This window comes from Durio zibethinus, chromosome 14 (assembly GCF_047325235.1).
Source record: "Durio zibethinus cultivar Kanyao isolate XHJ-2024 chromosome 14, ASM4732523v1, whole genome shotgun sequence".
Classification (NCBI taxonomy): domain Eukaryota; kingdom Viridiplantae; phylum Streptophyta; class Magnoliopsida; order Malvales; family Malvaceae; genus Durio; species Durio zibethinus.
Genome location: NC_143175.1, coordinates 9,441,074 through 9,461,956, shown reverse-complemented (window position 1 = coordinate 9,461,956; position 20,883 = coordinate 9,441,074). Strand labels below are relative to the sequence as shown.

Here is a 20,883-nt window from a genome sequence, read left to right as displayed (position 1 = left end):
TAAATAAATAAATGATGACATAAAAATGTATTTATTTCTTTTTTTTAAATAAAAAAAATTGTGACTCTAGACATAAATGGATAATCCAATAATAAGGTATTAGTATATAAACTAATTGAATTTTCAAAAATACACATTTATGAAGCACTTAATAAAATAAAAAATAGATGCCGTCATAACAGTATCAAAAATATTTGTAAGTACTAATTGTCTATTCCAGTGCCTCCTAACGAGAGTACCTTAAGCCAAACTCAACTGCTTGTTAAGAACATAACTGGGAGCAAAATTAACTTCATCTCATCTCATCTTTTGGCAGCTTTCATTTTCGTCTACAATATATAAGAAAAGTATTAATTTTGATTAATTTTTTATTGACAAAAAAAAATCTATGTTTATCATAATTTAAATTTATCATTATAAATATTTTATTATCAATAATAATAATAGTTATTCAATTATAAATAAAAATTCTAATTTCATTTAAAAGCTTTCGTTAAATAAATTTATTTGATTAAATAAAATAAAATAAACTTCTTTGTTTTTAAAATTTTAATTTCATATTAACATTCCAAATAATAAATTTTATGTTAATTTCGTAAAAGCGCATGAGAAGAAGTAACATGTTAATTCCAAATTGCCGATTTAAGTTAATATACACTTTACTTTGCATAGTATGCAACTCTATATTTAATATATAATTATTATTTTAAAATAATAAAAAATGTTCACATGTAACAAGCAATAAGAGCTAAATCCAAAACTATCCGAATTCGAAATAACTCAAATAGATACAAATTCTTTTCAACCAAAAAATTACCCAACTCAAATCCAACCCTACCCTACCGTCCATTACCACCTCTAAACAAATAAAAAGTAGGCTCCGCCAAATTTCTGGTTTGGTCCAGGTTACTACAATTAACTCACCCCCTACCTCTTAAGCCTTTCCCAAAGATTGCAAGCTTACTCTCAAATGGCATCCAATAGTGAGTTATCCATTAAAACCAAGAACTTAAATGGCAGAAAGCTTTTGCAGCATCTCATCATATAATAGTAATATTCCTTAAAATGGAAAGGAAATGAGTAAAAGGATAAAAAACCGAAATGATTCTCTCATGCTCACTGTATTCATTCAAACTGTACACTTAATATAAATGAAATTCCTACAAAAATAACAAGTAGGACTACTGATGGCATTATAAATATTGGCACCAACTCAACTGATTAAATTTTCTATGCACACTAAATAGGAAAATCGCTAAGAAAGAACAGACTGGACGTTTTATTCAGTGCTCTATCAACCACACAGCCATGACATGGAGTTTGTGGATATCTTACCTCTAGTACTTTATGGACTATGCAAATTCCGAAGATGATCAACCACATCATAGGATGCGCTAAGCCTTTGATAATCAGCACGGTGAAGGAGATTTCCTTGAACTTGTACGGAATCACTAGGCTTCGGGTCAATCCTTTTCATTTTGCCTGAACAGCAGTGACGAACACGGATACGATGATTCCTAGTCTCCATTGTATACCTGCCATGAACTTTAACCACCAAGATAGCTTCCTTATCTCTGTCGTCTTCACACCACCAATTTTGCGGAAAACCATCAACAAACTCTTCCTGGGTGTGGAAAGCCTCAAGATGGACTGATACCTCTGCTACATTATCTGGTTTAATTATGCCAGCAGCTGGAGTAACCTGGGCCAAACATTACCAACATGCAATCAGATTTAGCCCCAAATGACCAACAAGCAGAATACTCAAGATCATGAACTTTTAGCTCATATATTCGCAGAAAATTACTAAATTGTTAAGCCCTATAAAGCTTGTAACCATATATCAAGATGAACAGGATTTAGAGTTTATAAATCAAATTTATCCCTAGAAATGAAATATTTCTTATTTTCAAAGGAAAAGCCTCTTCAAACAAATATATATCAGGCTGCCAAAGCCAACTATGAATTTGATGTCCCCAAACCAATTTTAAATCTGCTCCGTAAATCCACATCAATTACCACAGTCAACTTTTTAGCCAAATATAATCAAGACTGAATCTAAAGCTTGCTGTCTGGTAAGTAACACCAATAGACTCATGCACATTGAGGGTCAAAAGGCAGACTGTTAAAGACTGAAGTGTATGCATGCCTGACTTAAAAATTAATAGAAAGAGAAAACTACTAAACTATATATTATGATCACACAACAATAAGAAGCTTAGTTCGCCTATCTGAGGTTTCCTACAAGGATCAAATTACACCATTATGCTCTGTATGAGACTATACCTACAAATATATTTTAATTTTAATATTACTAAGTATTTTCCTTTTCTCATATCTGGAAAAAAAATGCTTGATGTCATAACTACAATTTGTCCAGTGACGTCTTTGAGCTAAAATGGTTCAAAATTACGTGAAGAAAAAACTAGACTTACAGAATTATGTCAAAATTAGGGATCTTCAACCATTTCAAAATAAACTTGAAACATAAAAATAAAGAAAAAATAATAAACAAATAAATGAATGTGAACACAAATTTGAAGCTAATTAAAGCATAATAAATATCAAGCGTCTTAAATCAACAGAATGTAGTGGTTAAACCTCAAAACAGAGACCGAAGTTTTTGCTAAAGCCATTTTATTTAAGTTATTTGAAGTTTTAATTAAAAAGAAAAAAACTATTCGAAGATGCATGCCAAACAATATTGGACTATAGAACCCTGGTTCAACAGCTCAAAAAATGCAAAGTATTTATTTATCCAAAACTCTATATTAGTGGATCTTGAGGTGATACAGAGCAATTAGCTCAAAGGTTAGACTTGTATTTAGCTCCAAAGACAATCATTACATATTCCAATTTCCAAATCCAAAGTTCCCTCAACTGATTCTTTCTTTCAATACAGAGGCTTTCAAAAACCAACCAGCATGAATCAGTTCAGCTCCAGCAACATGGAACCGGCACCAATTCTTACTCAGGTAAGAGTAGAGTAGTTTTTCTTCAATCAGTCCAACCTTTAGCACCCGCTAAAAACAATAATCCCTTAAAACAAGAAAACCTACCTGAAGCCACTGTGGAAAGCCAAAGGAACCTCTTGGATGATGATCTGATGCCTGTCCATCATCCTTGATTGTAGATTCACCTTGACAAACTATTTCGAACCAAGCATAGCTTTCCATGCATTTATTTGTGATGCGTAAAATTGCTGTGTCCTGGTCTTGGAGTATTATATTGTTAGTGCTGACGATGGTTTCTGGAATCTTGCATAATTCTTCAAGCTTGCTTCTAACTTCCTCATTTGATCTCATTATATCTCCAAATTCTTGTCTCCTCACTGACTCATCAATGCGAGCAATTTCAACAGAAAATATGCAAATGACAGGCTTGTGATCACTGTCTGTCACATCCATGCAAGACTCATACCTATTTGAGAGGATCTATCAGGATCTATTCAAGATAATTACAAATATATAAAGATAGATGATAGAAGGAAAAAAATTTGCAGTCAGACCTGAAAAAACAAAAGCTGCGTGTTCAAATGGGTAATATTTAAACACCCCCCCACCCCTTTTGGTCCCATAAACAAAAACAAAAACACAACAAAAAAGAAACGAGTAAAAAAGAACATGCACAAACAAACACAAAATAGAGTCTGCATTTCATGGAACTACAAAAGATTTACATTTAATGAAATTGTCATGTTGGTATTACGAACAAATTGCAACACTAGTCCATCCATGACCTTTTCACAATGTTTCATTTCATCCACAACTTTAAAAACTCGATTTTTACATCTGTGACTTTTTGAATTTGTTCTAAATCATCTGTCCGCCAACATGTTGTTAGCATATGGATAAATTTTTTATGCAGCACTTAGGTGGACATACATGTAGAAAATTTTGTTCATATTCTAACAGTGTTAACAGAATAGATGGATTTCAAACAAATTCAAAAAGTCTTAAATAAAAAAAATCATGTTTTTTAGATCTTGGATGAAAACAAAACATTGCAAAGTGGCCATCGCTAGTAGTGCAATTTACTCTTGGTATTAGACATCTGGGTTAAAAAATAATCAATGTAGAAAATCATTTGGACAAGGTTGATATGCACAGAAGAATGCTATAGTGCCCTCACCAGAAAGGATCACAACAGATCATGAGGTGAATTAGAGCATGCAAATATTTTGAAGACATTAACTGATCCCTAAACATTTCTAAAACAAAAACCAATAGGAAAAGTTACTTTGATACTGAAGAGACAACAGGACACTCTAAACTGCATTCAGATTCCAAAGCTCGTCGGCTATCACGATATAAAATTCTGTCACACCAGGCAGGAACGCGCTTCTTTTCACCAGAATCATAACCTGTAAAACACAGCATTGTAAAGGTATTTTTAGCCAATCAAATACACTGAAATTCCTAGAAAGATACTAATACGTGTCACTACAAAGAAACTTTTTCCTCAGTCCCCTGTAAAAAAAGTCTTAATAGACTACTTAAAACTTCAACAAAAGCAATTGCAGAACCACATTAAGACTCAGAAATTGCACGGTAAAAGTAGGACAGTTAAAACAAACACTAATTGATTCAACTAAAATTCATTTTAGAAGCAAAACAAAGAATTCATAATTAACATATAAGGCACCTGATAAACCAGCTACATGTTTGTCAAATTTGTACGTGGGAGAAAAAGTAATAACTGCTTCCCGCATTCCCTGGAAAACATTTCCAGCTTCCATCTCTGCTCGAAGTTGATCCCTTTCTCTAAGCCAATCAAAGCTTCTTTGAGAAATAAAGTCTCTCGCTTCATCATATGAAACACCATCAAGCCGATAATTAAAATCACCAAGAAATATGACCATGTCTGCCTCAGATAATTCAGGCATTCCGTCAAGAGCGTGGGCACCCATAGCCTGCATAAGAATCAACTGTTTCACACACTAACCGGAAGGAATGAATAGTTTAAAAGGCAAATGAAACAAAATGGAGGTTACTATAGCAATCCAAGTGTATACATACGTCAGCTCCACGAAGCATTGGAACAGCAGTTGAAGCACCAGCTGCAACAGAAAGGACCAATGGCAAGCTAGATCTATAAACAAGCCAAAATAAATATATTGAGCAGGCAAGCGTGCAACACAATAACAGGTACAGCACCATACCAGCACCAGCATTCAAGAGATTAGATGGTCGACTGAACATCATTGTACGATATACATGGTCAAAATCAGCATTGCGACGACCAACGGCTTCCAAATGAGCAGCAAAGTGACAATTAACAAAGCAAAAAATCCTATCATATACTCTTAGTCTTAAACCAACAGCTCCCTGGGTGAACAACCAAATGTGTATCAAGGTTAACCAGAAACCTATAAAGCATTAAAGTTATTATTTATAAAGCAAACTTTAGTTCACAAGCTAAAAACAATACTTTTCCTTATAATTTTCTAGAGAGCCAATCACATGGTATGGAATAATAATTATATAAAGCATGAAGGATCAATTATGCTTTATATAATAATTATAATAATATTTATTAATATCTACATGGTATGGAACCAAATTGTTTACATATAATGCCTATTTAAGGATGAACAATACCTTGTTACCAATCGCACGCCCAAAGCCGCATGGCACTGCAGCAGCATCGATATCCCCAACATGTGGTTTAAGATTATCCTTAACCCTAAAAGGCAAATTCAACAATTAGATATCCAAAAACCAGAAAACAAGCACCAATAAAAACGTGAATGCATAAATGAGTAAACATCAATAATGCAACTAAATTCAGAAGGTTATGACAGAAGGTTTCTTATGGGATTCAAATCATTCAATCACCAAGATTGTATTACTTTTGTATTTATTTGTAAGTATTGGAAATTCTTTATTAAATAATTTATTTCCTGCTATGGTTTATTGAAAAGTGTGGAAATCTAATCTTCATTATCATTTGATTAGTTGACTTCATCTTTTTTAGTTAAATCTCTTATTTTTAGAATAAGGAGTGATTTAGGTAATTACACCAAATCCATTAGATATTTTTCTATTATGTGTAGATAGTAAATTACTCCTTTGATTAGCTGTTTTAATCCATGAAAATCTTGGGTTTTAAGGCTGAGAATATTCAGTCTTTACCCTATATATTTTCATGCAATTCTAGCATTGTAATAAGAAAAATATAGAAGATAGTTTTATTCTAGAGATTTCTTCATGGTATTAGAGCACAATCTGAACCTTTGAAAAATTTCACTCGGAGTCCAACATGGCAGCGAAAAGGAGAGCTCAACATTGGAGGTTACCTCCAACCCCAAAGTTAGCGTTTTGCAATCACTGCAGAACCTTACCACTCCTATTTAAACAAGTTCTTTAGCACAAAACAGTAATTTTCTAAGTGCCTTGAGTGTAAAACTAGAGAAATCAAATTTATGGATTATGGACTCAAGAATTTCAAACCATATGACTGGGGATGCATCTGTATTTAGTAAATACAACCCATGTCATGCAAACTTCACAGTTCGAATTGCTGATGGGTCACTTTCAAAAGTAACCGGTACAAGTTCTGTTATTATTTTCATAAAAATAACACTTGATTCTGTTCTGTTTGTCCCAAATCTAAGTTGCAATCTACCATCTATAAGCAAACTTACAAAAGGCCTTAAGTGTGTTACTAAATTTCTCCAAATATATGTGAATTTTAGGATTTGGACTCAGAGAAGATGATTGGCAATGCTAAGATGTGTGCATGACTCTATATCCTAAAAGCTAATGATTCTAAAAGACAATATCAAAAGACCTCTTGTGTGGCTTCATCCTCTAGTAATAATAAAGATAATACCATCATGTTGTGGCACTATCGGTTAGGTCATCCAAATTTTTTGCACCTCAAAAAGTTGTTTCCCTCATTTTTCAATCAAAATCTTAACAACTTTCAATGTGAAGTTTGCCAACTATCCAAACATACTCGTACCACATATCCTAATCAACCTTACAAATCATCCCATTCTTTTTCAATGATACACAGTGATATTTGAGGTTCCTCTAGAATAAATAGCATTACTGGCTCAAAATAGTTTGTCACATTTATTGATGATCACACCAGGGTTACTTGGGTATTCCTTATGAAGGAAAAATCAGAAGCAAGCCAATTGTTCCAAAACTTCAACAATATGATCCAAACTCAAATCAAAATCAAAATCAAAATCCAAGTGTTGAAAACTGACAATGGGAGAGAATGCTACAATTCAATTCTTGGATCATATTTAATGAAGTATGGTATAATTCATCAAAGCTCATGTGTCAACACTCCTCAACAAAATGGCGTTGCTAAAAGAAAGAATCGACATTTGTTGGAAGTTACAAGATCCCTCGTGATAGCTACCCATGTACCTAAGCATTTTTTGGGTGCGGCTATTCTTACCGCTATATATCATATAAACAGAATGCCTTCTCAAGTGCTAAAATTTCAAAGCCCTTGCCAATCCCTTCTCCGTTCCTATCCTCACCTTCGAATCATCTTGTCTATTCCTATTAAAGTATTTGGATGCACTGCATTTGTTCTTACCAGCGAACAAAACCAAAGAAAATTAGATCCCAAATCCGTCAAATGCATATTTCTCGAATACTCTCCAAATAAAAAAGGATACAAGTGTTACTCACCAGTAACAACAAAATTCTACCATTCCATGAATGTTACCTTTTTTGAAAATCAATCTTACTTTCCCAAAACTACCATTCAGGGGGAGAATTCAATCACACAGGAATATCAGCTTTGTGAAGATCCTATTACTGAACTACTAAACACTTCTCAAACTCCCTTTCACGTCCAAAACATCCAACCAGATCCTCCCTCCAACTCCCTTTCAAGTCCAAAACATCCAACCAAATCCTCCAAGCCCGAAGTCCAGACAAGGGAAAACAAACAAAGAATTGATTGTCTATTCAAGAAGACATAAAACTCATAAGGATCTAGGAGAATGTACACCTTCAAAGCAAAACCCAGAATTTGAACCGATTCCAAAGATACTTGAAACCAATATAGGTAACACTCTTACTAAATCTGATTCAATTGAATCTTTTGATGATCTTGATCAACCGATTGCTCAAAGGAAAGGTGTGAGATCATGTACTCAACACCCAATCTATAATGTGGTTTCCTATGAAGGTTTATCACTCAATTATCTAGCTTTTGTTACCACACTAAACAATATGCAGATTCCCAATAATATTCATGAAGCACTCATGCAACCAAAATGGATGATGGCTGTTTTGGAAGAAATCAAGGCCCTAGAAAAAGAACAAAACATGGGAGATTTCACAACTACCAAAAGGGAAAAATCTAGTTCAGTGCAAATGGATTTTTACTGTCAAGCACGATGCAAATGGAAGTATTAACAAATTCAAAGCTTGTCTTATTGCTAAAGGATTTACTCAATCTTATGGTATTGACTATGAGGAGACATTTGCTCCAGTTGCTAAATTTAATTCAATCCGGGTGTTATTATCATTCACAACAAATCTCGATTGGCCACTCCACCAATTAGACATCAAAAATGCATTTCTTAATGGCGACCTAGAAGAAGAAGTTTACATGAAAATCCCTCCAGGATTAAAAAACCAGGACAATTCTAGCAAGGTATGTAAGCTTCAAAGTCTTTATATGGTCTCAAACAATCCCCATGTGCATGGTTTGACAGACTAACAAAAGTGGTAAAGAAGCATGGTTTTTCACAATGCCAGATCGATCACACCATGTTTGTCAAACATTCACCTGAAGGAAAAATAACCATTCTTATTGTCTATGTGGATGACATTATTCTTGTTGGAGACTGTGGAAGAAATTAGTAACCTAAAGAACCTCCTAGCCAAAGAATTTGCAATCAAAGATTTGGGACACCTCTAATAATTTCTTGGCATGGAAGTAGCTCGCTCAAGTAATGGCATTTCTATTTCACAATGTTAGTATGTCCTAGACTTACTAAAGGAAACCGGAATGCTTGGATGCAAACCTGCTAACACCCCTATGGACACAATGAAAAAGGTAGGAATGGAAGAAAGAAGTCCACCAACAGATAAGGGCAAATATCCAAGACTTGTTGGGAAACTCATCTACCTCTCTCATATAAGAGCAGATATCGGTTTTTCAGTTAGCATGGTAAGCAGATTCCTAAACAACCAAACCAAGAAACACTTGAGGGTTGTGTATCGAATCTTACAGTACCTAGAAAAAAGTCCTAGTAAAGGGTTATATTTTAAGAAGACACCACACCGTTATGTTGAAATTTACACTAATGCTGATTGGGCTAGATCCGTTACTGACCAAAGATCAACTACTGGTTATTGTACCTATGTGGGGGGAAATTTGGTTACTTGGCGAAGTAAGAAACAATCTATGGTGGCTAGAAGTAGCGCGGAAGCTGAGTTTAGAGCTATGTCTCATGGCATATGTGAGGGAATTTGGTTGAAAAGATTGCTAGGGGAGTTATAGGTCTCTACAGAAGAATCTATGAAGATATTCTACGACAACAAAGCTGCCATAAGTATAGCAAAGAATCCTGTTCATCACAATAGGACTAAACAAGTGGAGATTGATCATCACTTTATCAAAGAGAAGATAAAAGGAAGGAATTGTTAGATTAGTTTATACTCCCACATGCCTCCAAACTGCAGACATACTCACTAAGGCTCTATCTCAAAACAACTTTGAAAATCTAAAATCCAAGCTAGGTATGATTAACATTTACCACCCAGCTTGAGGAGGAGTGTAGAAATCTAATCTTCATTATTATTGGATTAGTTGAGTCTATTTTAGTTACATCTCTTATTTTTAGAATAAGGAGTGAATAAGGTAATTACACCAAATACATTAGATATTTTCCTATTATGTGTCGAGAGTAAATTACTCCTTTGATTAGTTGTTTTAATGCATGAAACTCTTGGGCTTTAAGGTTGAGAATATTCAGTCTTTAGCCTATATATTTTCATGCAATTCTAGCTTTGTATTAAGAAAAATATAGAAAAATAAAATAGTTTCATTCTAGAGATTTCTTCAAAAAGTAAGCCTACTTGGCAAGTACATAGATTAGGAATCATCTAAGTGGCCCTTAGAAGCCTAATCTGCAAATAGTTCAAAACAATTCCTCCAAAGAACAACATGCATGCACTTCAACAACAAGGGGTTGATTTCTTATCCATCCATTAAACTTGTATAATCACTTTCCCTTTCATCATTGGTTTGAGATAGAAAATCAAATAACAGACAGCAAGCATGAAAGACTATTCACATAAACAGAATTACCTCATTTAGCGTAAAGGATAACATTCTTGTTGTGATGTAATCAGCAATAATTAATTCAATACTTAAATTTTAGAAAAGAATGTGTACGAATCAAATTGATCTTATCTTAGAATTTTCTTAAGGAAGATTCTCAAAACAACCCTTTTAGAATTTTCTCAAGGAAAAGTCCCAAAAACAGCCTTTTCTAACAGCAGAAGAGAACGAGAGTATAAAAGTGAGATTTCTTGTATTACAGTTTTATTTTATAGGTTATATGCAAATAATTCAGTTTTAGAATATAACTTATTTCTTATGGAGTTACTGATTTTTCCCACAATAAAAATTAAGAAATTAGAAGAAACAAATGTTAGCAAACCTGAAATGCTTTTTAGCCTTGCAAGAAACCAGTGAAAAGAACAAGTAGTTCTATCTAACATAACTATTAAAAATAAGCAATATAATTCAAAACAAAAAGGAAGTTTAATCATTGACAGGAGAAAAAGAAAAAGATAACAGAAAATCATCTAAGATCTTGTCATGATAGACACTCACCAAACAGCAATAAGCATGCCTGCCAACTGCCTAGATCCAACACGTTCAAATGTTCTCCGTTCATGCAATTTCTTTCCCACCATATGCTGTGATTTTCTTTCCATCATATCACACAATGCTTCATCTATCAGGTCTAACCACCACTGTCCAACAGCACTCCCATCACGCCCTACCTAAGGTGAATAGGAGAGGCAAGAAAATAGAGTGTTAAAAAAATGTGGAAATCATATCAGCAACTCATTAAATACAGCAAAACAATTTTGCCTTAATATTCAGCATGCAGCTTTAATAATAGTTTTTTTTATTAAAATAATAGGCATCTCTGGGGAAGGTTCCAATCCTTCTTTTCCTCTTCACTCTTTTTTCATTTCCCCTTTCTTCTTCTTGAACTTAATTCCTTTTAGGAAGGGTCAATTGCAAACACCAAGATTGACCTAACTATAAATATCAATTAGTTAGATACAGAAAACTGTTGCAGGCCTTGCAGGAAGGCAAAAATTAAATCCTGTTCATTCTAGGTGCCATTTAATTAACAAGAGTTAAAGGTCCTCTGTCAACAGTGTTATTTTCCACCCCATTTCCAAAGATAGCCATGGGACTTTCAGCATAAAAATTATCACTAAACCATTGCCATCTTTCCAGGTGGCAAAGCACTAAAGAAGAGAGCATTCCAAGAAAAAAACCCTGCTGGTCAAGTCTCTGATCAGTAAACTTTATCACGTATGCAAGCTACTTATGATATTGTTGTCTATCTATACCTCGTTTTTTCTGCCACTTAAGTGGTAAATCAAAGGGAAAGGTGTTTAAAGTTTAAAGGTTGTAATCTTTGTTTTAAGAAGTAATAAATCTACTCCAGGCACAATCTGTAAACTAGAAGCTTTATGTAAGAAGCACAAGCTGCTTAGATATCTATTTCTTTCTTTTCTCATATTTCTTGATCCTCTTCCTTGGAATCTCTACTTTCTTAATTCAATTGATTGGATGCTTTGATTGTTTAAGATAAAGACAATGGTCAAACATGAAACTTGTCCCTAAACACCTCCCCCCCCCCTTTCTTTTCATACTCACAAGTCTATGAAATCAATTGTTAATTGCTCATGAAGCTATCCATTTCAATCCTTACAACTTATGTTATAAAACAGAGATATATCCACTTCAACACTAATAATATAAAACAGACATGCATTCCACCTAACACAAGCTATACAGTGCACTTAGTTGGGGAAACTTTCTGTCAGACTGAAACTCAGACACTCTAAACCTTGCATGGTTCTGTTATGAAACAGCATTATGTAACAAGTTTCTCTGACCCAAACAGATCACAGGCAACAGAATATAGATTCTATTAGAATTCAATTCAGCAATTGAGGCCTGTTCTTTGTTTCTGAAACATCAAACTGTAAAATCATAATGTTAACCCTCACATTACATTAAGAAGCATTGCAAGAAGTATGGCGAAGAAGATATCTTACAGTTTCTCTCACTGCAGACATTGCAAGAAAACCTGCACCCATTTCAACTTCCTGCAACCCAATAACAATAATTCCAACATCTGAAACAGCAGAATGTAGCCAAGATTCAAGTGAGCCCTTAGATGCTCGCTCTTGCCCAACATTCCATGTACTAGTTAATATTGTTAAATTTTCTATCCTTGTATATAGAAACCCTTTTGCAGTCAATTCTGAACACAATATGCTATCAAGAGTTCCAGGAGATGTGATATTCCATCCACGTATACCACCATGCTTAGCCAGGGTAAAAACATAATCAGCTCCAATGGCCATTTTCAGTACAGGACTGCTGTGAGCAACCCATCCTCCATGCCTATTACCCTCAAGGTCTAGAACATGGACGACACCGCTTGCATAACCTGCCCATATTTGTGATCCAAAGCTGCATAAGCATAGAACAGCAGAAGGAAGATGCTGAAAATCTTGTATACGATTTCCATTTCCGTCCCACTGGATAAGGGAGCCATTTGCACACCCAACCCAGATCATCCCATCAATAGTTATAGTAAGTGCTTCGATTCTCCGACTATCATCTACAAAGCCACCTTTTGCAGCAACTCGACGAACAGCATCAGCTGCTCCCATGATAGCATTACGTGACTGCTGAAAAAAACCAAAGGAACTCTGTGTTTTCTCTTTCTTGGAACTGGTAACAATCTTCATCTTGATTTCATCTTCCATAGCAAAATCTGGAACTAATGACAAATCTGCTCTATTTTCAATTTGTCCATCAATGTTGAAAACTTTGAGCAACTCCCTCGTACGAGCATCCCTGTGATTTTATAATTCTAAGAATAACCAACAAAAGAAAGAGAAAAAGAAAGAGACAAAAATAAAACTTTTTTGCAATAGCAATGTAAGATCACACAGTTTAAAAACAAATTAGGGCCAAAATAATGTAATTAAAGTAACCGGGAGTTAATTAAGATCCACATTCTTGTTTTCCAAAACCCCAAACATCTCAAAAATGTAGTAAGAATATCTAGATTCTTCTAACCTAGAAATAAGAGCAGTAATACAGCCCACATCTAGGGTAAAACTGGACATATATTTCTTATAATTTCAAAAGTCATGTCATATTTGGACCGAAACCTCTGACAAGTTTTTAACAATTTTACATGCAATAGTAAAGCTTTCAGTGCAAGGTCTATATAGCTTATTATTTATCAAAAGAAGAACCAAATATAAAGCAACATTCCGCCAATAGAAAAACGGAACTTTGTTACTTTTCAAAGTGCAGCTTTCATGGTCTAGACATACCACAATGCAAATGATAGATAACCGGAACTCCATACTTTAGCTCTAATATTATCAGACAGAAGGAACTTAATATCTGAATTTAATATAGAACTGAAGCCATTTACAGCGACTTGGCTCCTAAGTTCAACAAATGATTTCTCCATCAACAAAGAAGCCATGTGCCTTTCTTCCATGGTTAGAGAGAGAGCATTGTGTATAGCTTCCCAGGGCCAAATCCTGATATTACCACCTTCTGAACCAGACCACACATCCCCTGCATCAAAGAGAAACAAAAGAAAAATTACAAAAATATCTTCTGCTTGTACATATTGTTTTTTTACCAGATATCAAGACTAACTTTAAATATAATATTCTAAAAAATAAAAAAATGTAAGTGCAAAGAAGAGCATTTGCCTTAGCTTTTCTTAATTAAAATTATAATAGGCAAGATAGTAAAGTAACATATAGAAGTCATATTAAGACTTATTATTATTATTATTATTATTATTATTATTATTATTATTATTATTGTATTTCCCCCTTGTTCTTGTAGTAAATGTTATGGCAGTAGATCCACATTAATAGGAACAAAAACAAAAACCATAACAAAAGAATAATAGCAGTAGAGAAAAGCAAAAGGGTAACAAACCGTAACAAGAGAAAATAATGGAAAGCACAGGCCCACGATGAGCCTGCCAAGACCACCCTTCCTTAAACCAACCACTCTCACAATCCATCTTCCACCCTCTGATCCTTCCATCCCTATGCCCACTCCAAACCACTCCGTTCCCCTCATCACCAACCATACACATCACCGCCGCATTCCCGCTCCCATTCGATAATATCGCGGTTGACTCCCGAAACGGCGCCGCCTCCTCTCCTTCCTCGTACAAATCTTTGAATTCCCAAACCCTAACCGCCCCGCTCTCGCTGCCCGCCCACAGCTGGCCCTCGGTGCTGGCAATCGTTTTCAAAAAGCGGCCGAATTGGGTCTCTCTGAGGGGGCGGGGTCGAACTTCCAGGTGGGGAGGGCAATTAGGGTGGAGGGCTCTACGATCAGGCAGCGTGAAAATGCCTTGGCCACCTCCTTTGGCGAGAAACTCGGGCAGGAAGGCGTTGGGCCGAGAGGTGTGTTGCGGTAGAAGGTGGCGGTCAAGGAATTGGATCATGTAATCGAGGCGTCGGTTGGTGGAGTGGAGGGAAGGGTAGGACGGCTGCGAATCGTCGTCCGAGGAGGAGGCGTAACGGTCAAAGAATCTGGGACTGGGAGAGGGAACTTCGTCGTTGGCGTCCATGTCCGAATTCATGCTAATTCTAGAATCTAGTGTTCTTGGTTAGAGAAAGAGAAATAAGAAAAGTTGACCTTACAACATTCAGTTATTTACTCATTCACGCTTTCACTAAGACACGGAGACCAGTAGACGCTGGTAGTCTAGAAATTCCAAAGTAGGATTACAGTTTCTTTTTTTTTTTTTCCCTTTAAGAAGTATAATTACAGTTTCAAATTGTATTGCCTCGACTTAATTACCTTTTTGCATTATATTGATTGTACTTTTAAATTTTTAAATAATATATTATTTTAATTTAAATTTTAATATTATTGATTTAATTCTCTTATATGTATTTAAGTAATATAATTTTATTATATACATATTATTTATTAAATAAAATTGTTAAAAATTTTATAAAAATTTTCGTGTGGATGTTATAAAACAAAAGATAATTGGCGATTCAAAATTTAGGTTATCAAATGTCATTTATATAAGTTAATAATATGATTAAAGTGATTGAATTTTGAATTAATTTAATACATAATTTAAAATTTTATGGTGTAAATTTTATATTATTTTAATGTTCATGGTGAAAATTGTATATTTTATTTTTTAATTCTAATTTATTTTTTTCAAAATTTAAATACCAAAATTGTAAGTAACTCTTCTAGTTTAACTTTTTTGGATTTGGATTTGAGTTATTTAGGTTTCACATTCAAATTTCCCTATAGTTTAAATTCAAATTATTGGCATTTTAAAGACAAATTAAATTGAATTTTGAATGATTTGTTCACATAAACTCAAATTTTATTAATTGTAATTCAACTTTGTTACTTTTTAAATTGATTATTATTTTGAAATAATGACAAATTTTTTAAAAATTGACAAACTAAATTGTTTTACATTTTCAAAATTTTTAAATCCAATTTTTACTTTAAAAATTATTTATTTGAGTTTAAATACAAGGTAATTTACTATTTCAAAAAAATTGGATTTAATAAAATTGTGATATTATGGCTTTGAAAAAAAAAAAGCAATTTTTATGAGCTTAATTAAAAAATATAAGTCTAGTTGATGTTCAAAGCAAATTTATTTGTCTTGGACTTAATATGATTTACATTATTGATTTTGGATCTATTTGAATGGATAGTGAAATTAATTTTTATGAAATTGAAAAACAAAATAGCAATGAAATTAATTATTGTAATAATAACGTTGAATATTGTTGTGAAGAGAATAAAATTATTAGTAAAATATGTATTTAAATACAAATACAGTAGTGACAAAAAAATAAAATGTAGCAAAAAATAATAAAATAAATGTTAAGAACATTAGGTTAAATTTCGTATATAATAGAATTTAGGCATATTTGAAAAGTTGATAAATAATTAAAAATTACCAAAATTATTTATATGTATAGATAATATTTTTATAAATACATATTTGAAAAATATTTATATGTACATTTTAATGTTATTGAACATTTAAAATCTTAAAAGTTTTATTTGATAAATAGTGAAACATTATTTTATATTAAAATAATATATTCTTTTCACTTTGTGTGTTACTTTCTAAAAAAATAGTCAAATGCCTAATGAAAGATAGTATATTACCTTAGGCTTATTTGAACGTTGTGTGTCATTTTCCATAAGAGTAATTGATTGTTTAGTGGACACTCAAATGTTTTAGAAGATGTTTGATTCGTGAAATTTTAAATATCAGGGGCAAACGTGATATTGGGAAAAGTGTGATTTTGGAGAAAGTATGATTTTTTATGACATTTCGTTTTTAGATTCTTGTATTTAATTGAGGAGAATTTGAAATTACTTAATCATATATTTTTATTATAATATCATTCACTACATAAAACAAACATAATAATTTGTCAAATAAAAACAATTAACAAACAATGCATTTCAAATGGTAGAAACATAGTATTCAACTGGCCAATTATTAAAAAAAAAAGATTACTCATCAATTATGCGTTAATATCATGTAATAATTGATTATATAGGTGTTTTTAAAAAATTACAATTAATAATTATTGTATTTAGCTTCAAAGAAACACAATAATTTATTAATTTAAAAAAGTTATAATGTACAATTACTATGTTTATCTTTAAAAAAATTGTATTTAATTGTTTACAATAAATTATAATGATCAATTATTGCATTTATCTTAAAAAAAACGCAATAATTGAGACTTTTAAAATTCCATTTATATTGGTTAGAAGAATATTGATTTGTTATATTGGTCAAATCTCAATAAGTTAATGAAACGCAATATTGAGTGAAAAATTAAAAATATATAATATATATATATATAATTCTCAAATGAAACTAATGCAACACATGCACTTTGCATTAGTTATCTTATTTCAATTTGTTATAATTTTAAAAGAATAAGAGAAAGAATCATTCTATTTGACTTTGATTGTATCAAGGGCAATAAAGCATCATTCTATTTGTATTTCAATATCATAAAAACTAATTCATTTAAAAGCATAAAAGGAAGCACCATACTATTTCATTTTCTATCATTTAAAAGTCAACATATGGTTAAGAAACATTTACACCAATCAATTTAGGTATAAATCATGTACAACAATGTTAGCCTTGAAATTAATACTTATTTTAAAATTAAAAAAAATAAAGCTAAAACTTGGATAAATTGCTTTGGACTTAAAAAGAAAATTTTGCCAGTAATTTTTTAATGGAAAATGACTTGAGAATAAAACAAACTTCTTTTTTTTATTAAAAACTTGTTTTATACAAAATTAGGAAAGAAATATCGATCTCCCATAGACAAGATTGATCTTCCCTACACAAAAAATGAAGATTTTATTTAAAACCCAAAAGCAATCAATCCATTCAAAATGGATTGATTGGTTTTTTATACAATAAGGTTTAAAGTTTGAATATTACAAAAATATATCAATCCATTATAAAATAGATCGATTGGTTTTCTATATAGAATGAATCTCAAAATTGAAATTGGCAAAATAGATTGATCTCTTCCAAAAAGAGATTAATTAGTTTTTCTTACAAAAACTTCGCTCATTCAAAATTTGCTAAAATGGATTGATCCCCTTCAAAAAGGATCGATTGGTTCTTATTCTATAGAAATATATTTTGGCTTGAAAGGCAAAACCAATCAATCCCCTTCAAAAATGGATCAATCAATCTGGCTTTAATAGTCTCGAATAGTCTTTTTTTTTTTTTTTTTTGCAAAGCATTTAAGCATTAAATGAAAGCAACAACTATTTTCTTTTTTTTACATATATAAAGAGGTCTCTCACCAAATTATAAGCTAGTAAGAGCCAAGAGAATTTGTTATTATCCATCTTTTATCTTTTTCGAGCATCAAAGAGTAAATTAAAGTGTGAAAAAGTATAACTTCTTGTCTTGTACTCAAATTCTCTTATTACTATTTATATATTTTATTTGTACTTCAAATTAATAAACACCTAACTTTTAGAGATTTTTAAGTTTGCAAAACATTTGTTTCTAATCTTGAGATTATAAACTTGAGGGGAGTGTAACCTTTAAAAGTTGTATGTATTAATTGTATTAAGTTTTAGAAGGGTTGGCTGTAACATTCAATATTTATATAGTGAATTGAGCTCTTTGACAAATGAGGCTAAAGGAGAAGATGTAGGTGTATTATAGAAGGTCGAACCTCTACAATTTTTAGTGTTTGATTCTCCATCTTTACTTTTTTACTTTTCAAGTTATTTCACTGTGCATATAAATTGTCTATATTTGCTTAGAAATACATATTTGTGATAATTGTTTAATTTGGTAATCAAATTGTTAAAATTTCTAATCAACCAATTTACACCCCCTTAGTTTATTCAATACTTTGAGCTAACAATTGGCATCAGAGCTAGTACTATTTTTATTGGTCTAACAAATTAGGAATGATCCAAATGACTCAAAGTGATGTTGTGATAAGTAAAGAGAAATCATTAACAAGTTTTAATCAAAATGAAGATCAACAATTGAAATAGTTACCACATCCATTGGTAATGAAGCTCATTCTATTGTGAGACCTTCTATTTTTTTTTTTTACTGATAACTATTTATATTGAAAGACTAAAATAAAACTATTCATTCAAGCCAATTACTATGAAGTATGAAGGGTAATTGTAAATGATTCTCCCATATAAAATAAAAGGTGAAAGATAGAGAAATCATCAAAAAAATGTGAATGGGATACAAATGATTTCAAAATGATTCAACTCAATGTTAAGGTAATGCATACATTTTTTTAAACATTGGGTCCCAGTGAATACAATATAGTTTTCTTATGTGACAATACAAAGGAAATTTGAGATAAATTAGCCTTCATTTATGAAGGTACAAATCAAGTGAAGAAAACTAAGATTGACATGCTTACTCGTGACTATAAACTCTTCAAGATGAAATCGAAAGAGACCATTAGTGAGATATCAAATCACTTCACTAATATCATTAATGTATTAAAGGCTCTTAGAAAGATATTCCAATGTGAAACTGATAAAAAAATTCTTGAATAGTCTAACAAAGAGTTGGGAAACAAAGGTGATAACCATTAAAGAGTCAAAAGATCCTCATACATTTTAAAGAAAAATGATCAAATCATTTGCTATGAGGGCAAGAAATCAGATCATATTAAATTTGATTACCCTTTGTGAAAAAGGTAAAATACAATGAAAAGTAAAAAAGAAAATAATGACTGCTACATGGAATGATAGTGACCTTTCTGATGATAAATTCAATGAGGAAAATGTGACTAACTTATGTCTTATGGCCCTTGATAAGCGTAAAGTAATTTTAAATTTCAATTATTTAATTCAAATATATTTGATGAATTAAAAGATATTTTTAATAACTTAGCCATGAAATTTGAATCAATAAACATGAAGTATAGAAAAATGATTTCCAAATTGAAAGTAGAAACTGAGTTTTTGACTAAGGCAAAAAATGAATTGGAAAAGAAAATTGAGGTTTTAAAATTTAATGTTGATTATTTGACTAACAAAATATAAATTTACATTTTTTTCTAGATTTTATATGGGACATTAAAAGCTAAATAACGTATTTGAAACTCAAAGAGTATTCTTTGACAAAGATGGATTAGGATATAATAGTAGTGACAAAAAAACTCACTTAAAAAACTTTTTTATTAAATTAAATGATTCAATTGAAACATCTAGTACATGTGCATATTATCATAAATTGGATCATTCTTAGCAATAATGTTCTTCGAAGAAAATCACTATTAGAGGTAAATTCATTAAGAGTGTTTGGATTATAAGATGAATTTACACATCTCAAGATGAGATTACTAAGATAAAGTGGATTTTAAAAAGCACAAAATTTGTAACTACTAACACTCAACGATCCAAGAAAATTTGGGTATCTAATACAAAAGTTTGATTGTGTATTTATATATGGATGAACATTGCTACAAGGTAAATTCAAGTGAAAACAATCAATGATATCTTGATAATAGATGCTCAAAATATATGATAGGGGATAAGAGTCAATTCAAGGACTTAAAGCCTAAAAATGAAAAAAATGTTACATTTGGGAACAACTTCAAAAGTTAAATTAAAGGTATTGGTTCCATTAGTAACAATTCTTCTACTAATATTGAAAATTTCTTACTTGTTAAAAGACTTAAACATAACTTGCTTAGAATTTGTCAATTGTGTGATAAAGGTCTTAAAGTTATTTTTGAATCCATGTGTTGTCAAGTGATAATGTCAAAATTAACAAACTTATTTTTATTAGACATTACTAAGAAAATGTTTATGTGGTTCACTTGGATGACTTATCCGCTGAGGAATGTTTGTTTCATGGCTAAAAAAATAAAAATAAAAGTTAGCTATGACATAGAAAATTTAGATATGCAAGCATGCATGTGATTTCAAAACTTTCTTAAAATGATTTGGTAGTTATCTTATCAAAATTGAAGTTTAAAAATGATAAGGTTTGCGATACATGTGCTCAGGAAAAACATAGAAAAGTTTTTTTTAAACTTAAGAATTGTG

At 31.9% G+C, this 20,883-nt stretch overlaps 1 protein-coding gene across 7 annotated transcripts; it reads right to left on the bottom strand.

Moving 5' to 3' along the window:
* Positions 1 to 15: 15 nt before the first annotated feature.
* FRA3 (Endonuclease/exonuclease/phosphatase family protein) lies at positions 16 to 14,981 on the bottom strand. 7 transcript variants are annotated; one of them, XM_089743455.1, is made up of 12 exons: positions 14,224 to 14,981; positions 13,596 to 13,848; positions 12,297 to 13,107; positions 10,825 to 10,997; positions 5,601 to 5,685; positions 5,162 to 5,327; positions 5,019 to 5,059; positions 4,645 to 4,912; positions 4,240 to 4,363; positions 3,060 to 3,420; positions 1,336 to 1,702; positions 16 to 329 (listed from the first exon to the last, which is right to left on the bottom strand). In XM_089743455.1, exons 1-11 carry the CDS (start codon positions 14,879 to 14,881, stop codon positions 1,346 to 1,348), a joined length of 3,297 nt encoding a protein of 1,098 aa, XP_089599581.1. In that variant the 5' UTR covers positions 14,882 to 14,981; the 3' UTR covers positions 16 to 329; positions 1,336 to 1,345. The 7 variants fall into 7 exon arrangements, with proteins under 7 accessions (XP_089599581.1, XP_089599579.1, XP_089599577.1 ...); XM_089743453.1 differs by having other exon boundaries at positions 5,019 to 5,327; XM_089743451.1 differs by having other exon boundaries at positions 191 to 329; positions 4,645 to 4,927; positions 5,019 to 5,327.
* Between the last annotated feature and the right edge of the window lie 5,902 nt (positions 14,982 to 20,883).

Bases quoted from the DNA above. Each gene is read 5' to 3' on its own strand.
- FRA3 (XM_089743451.1), bottom strand. From the start codon at position 14,881: ATGAATTCGGACATGGACGCCAACGACGAAGTTCCCTCTCCCAGTCCC. The intron at 5,328-5,600 runs GTATTGTTCATC...TTGTTCACCCAG, and splicing joins GGCGTGCGATTGGTAACAAG to GGAGCTGTTGGTTTAAGACT. The intron at 4,928-5,018 runs GTATGTATACAC...TGTGTGAAACAG, and splicing joins CAATGCTTCGTGGAGCTGAC to TTGATTCTTATGCAGGCTAT.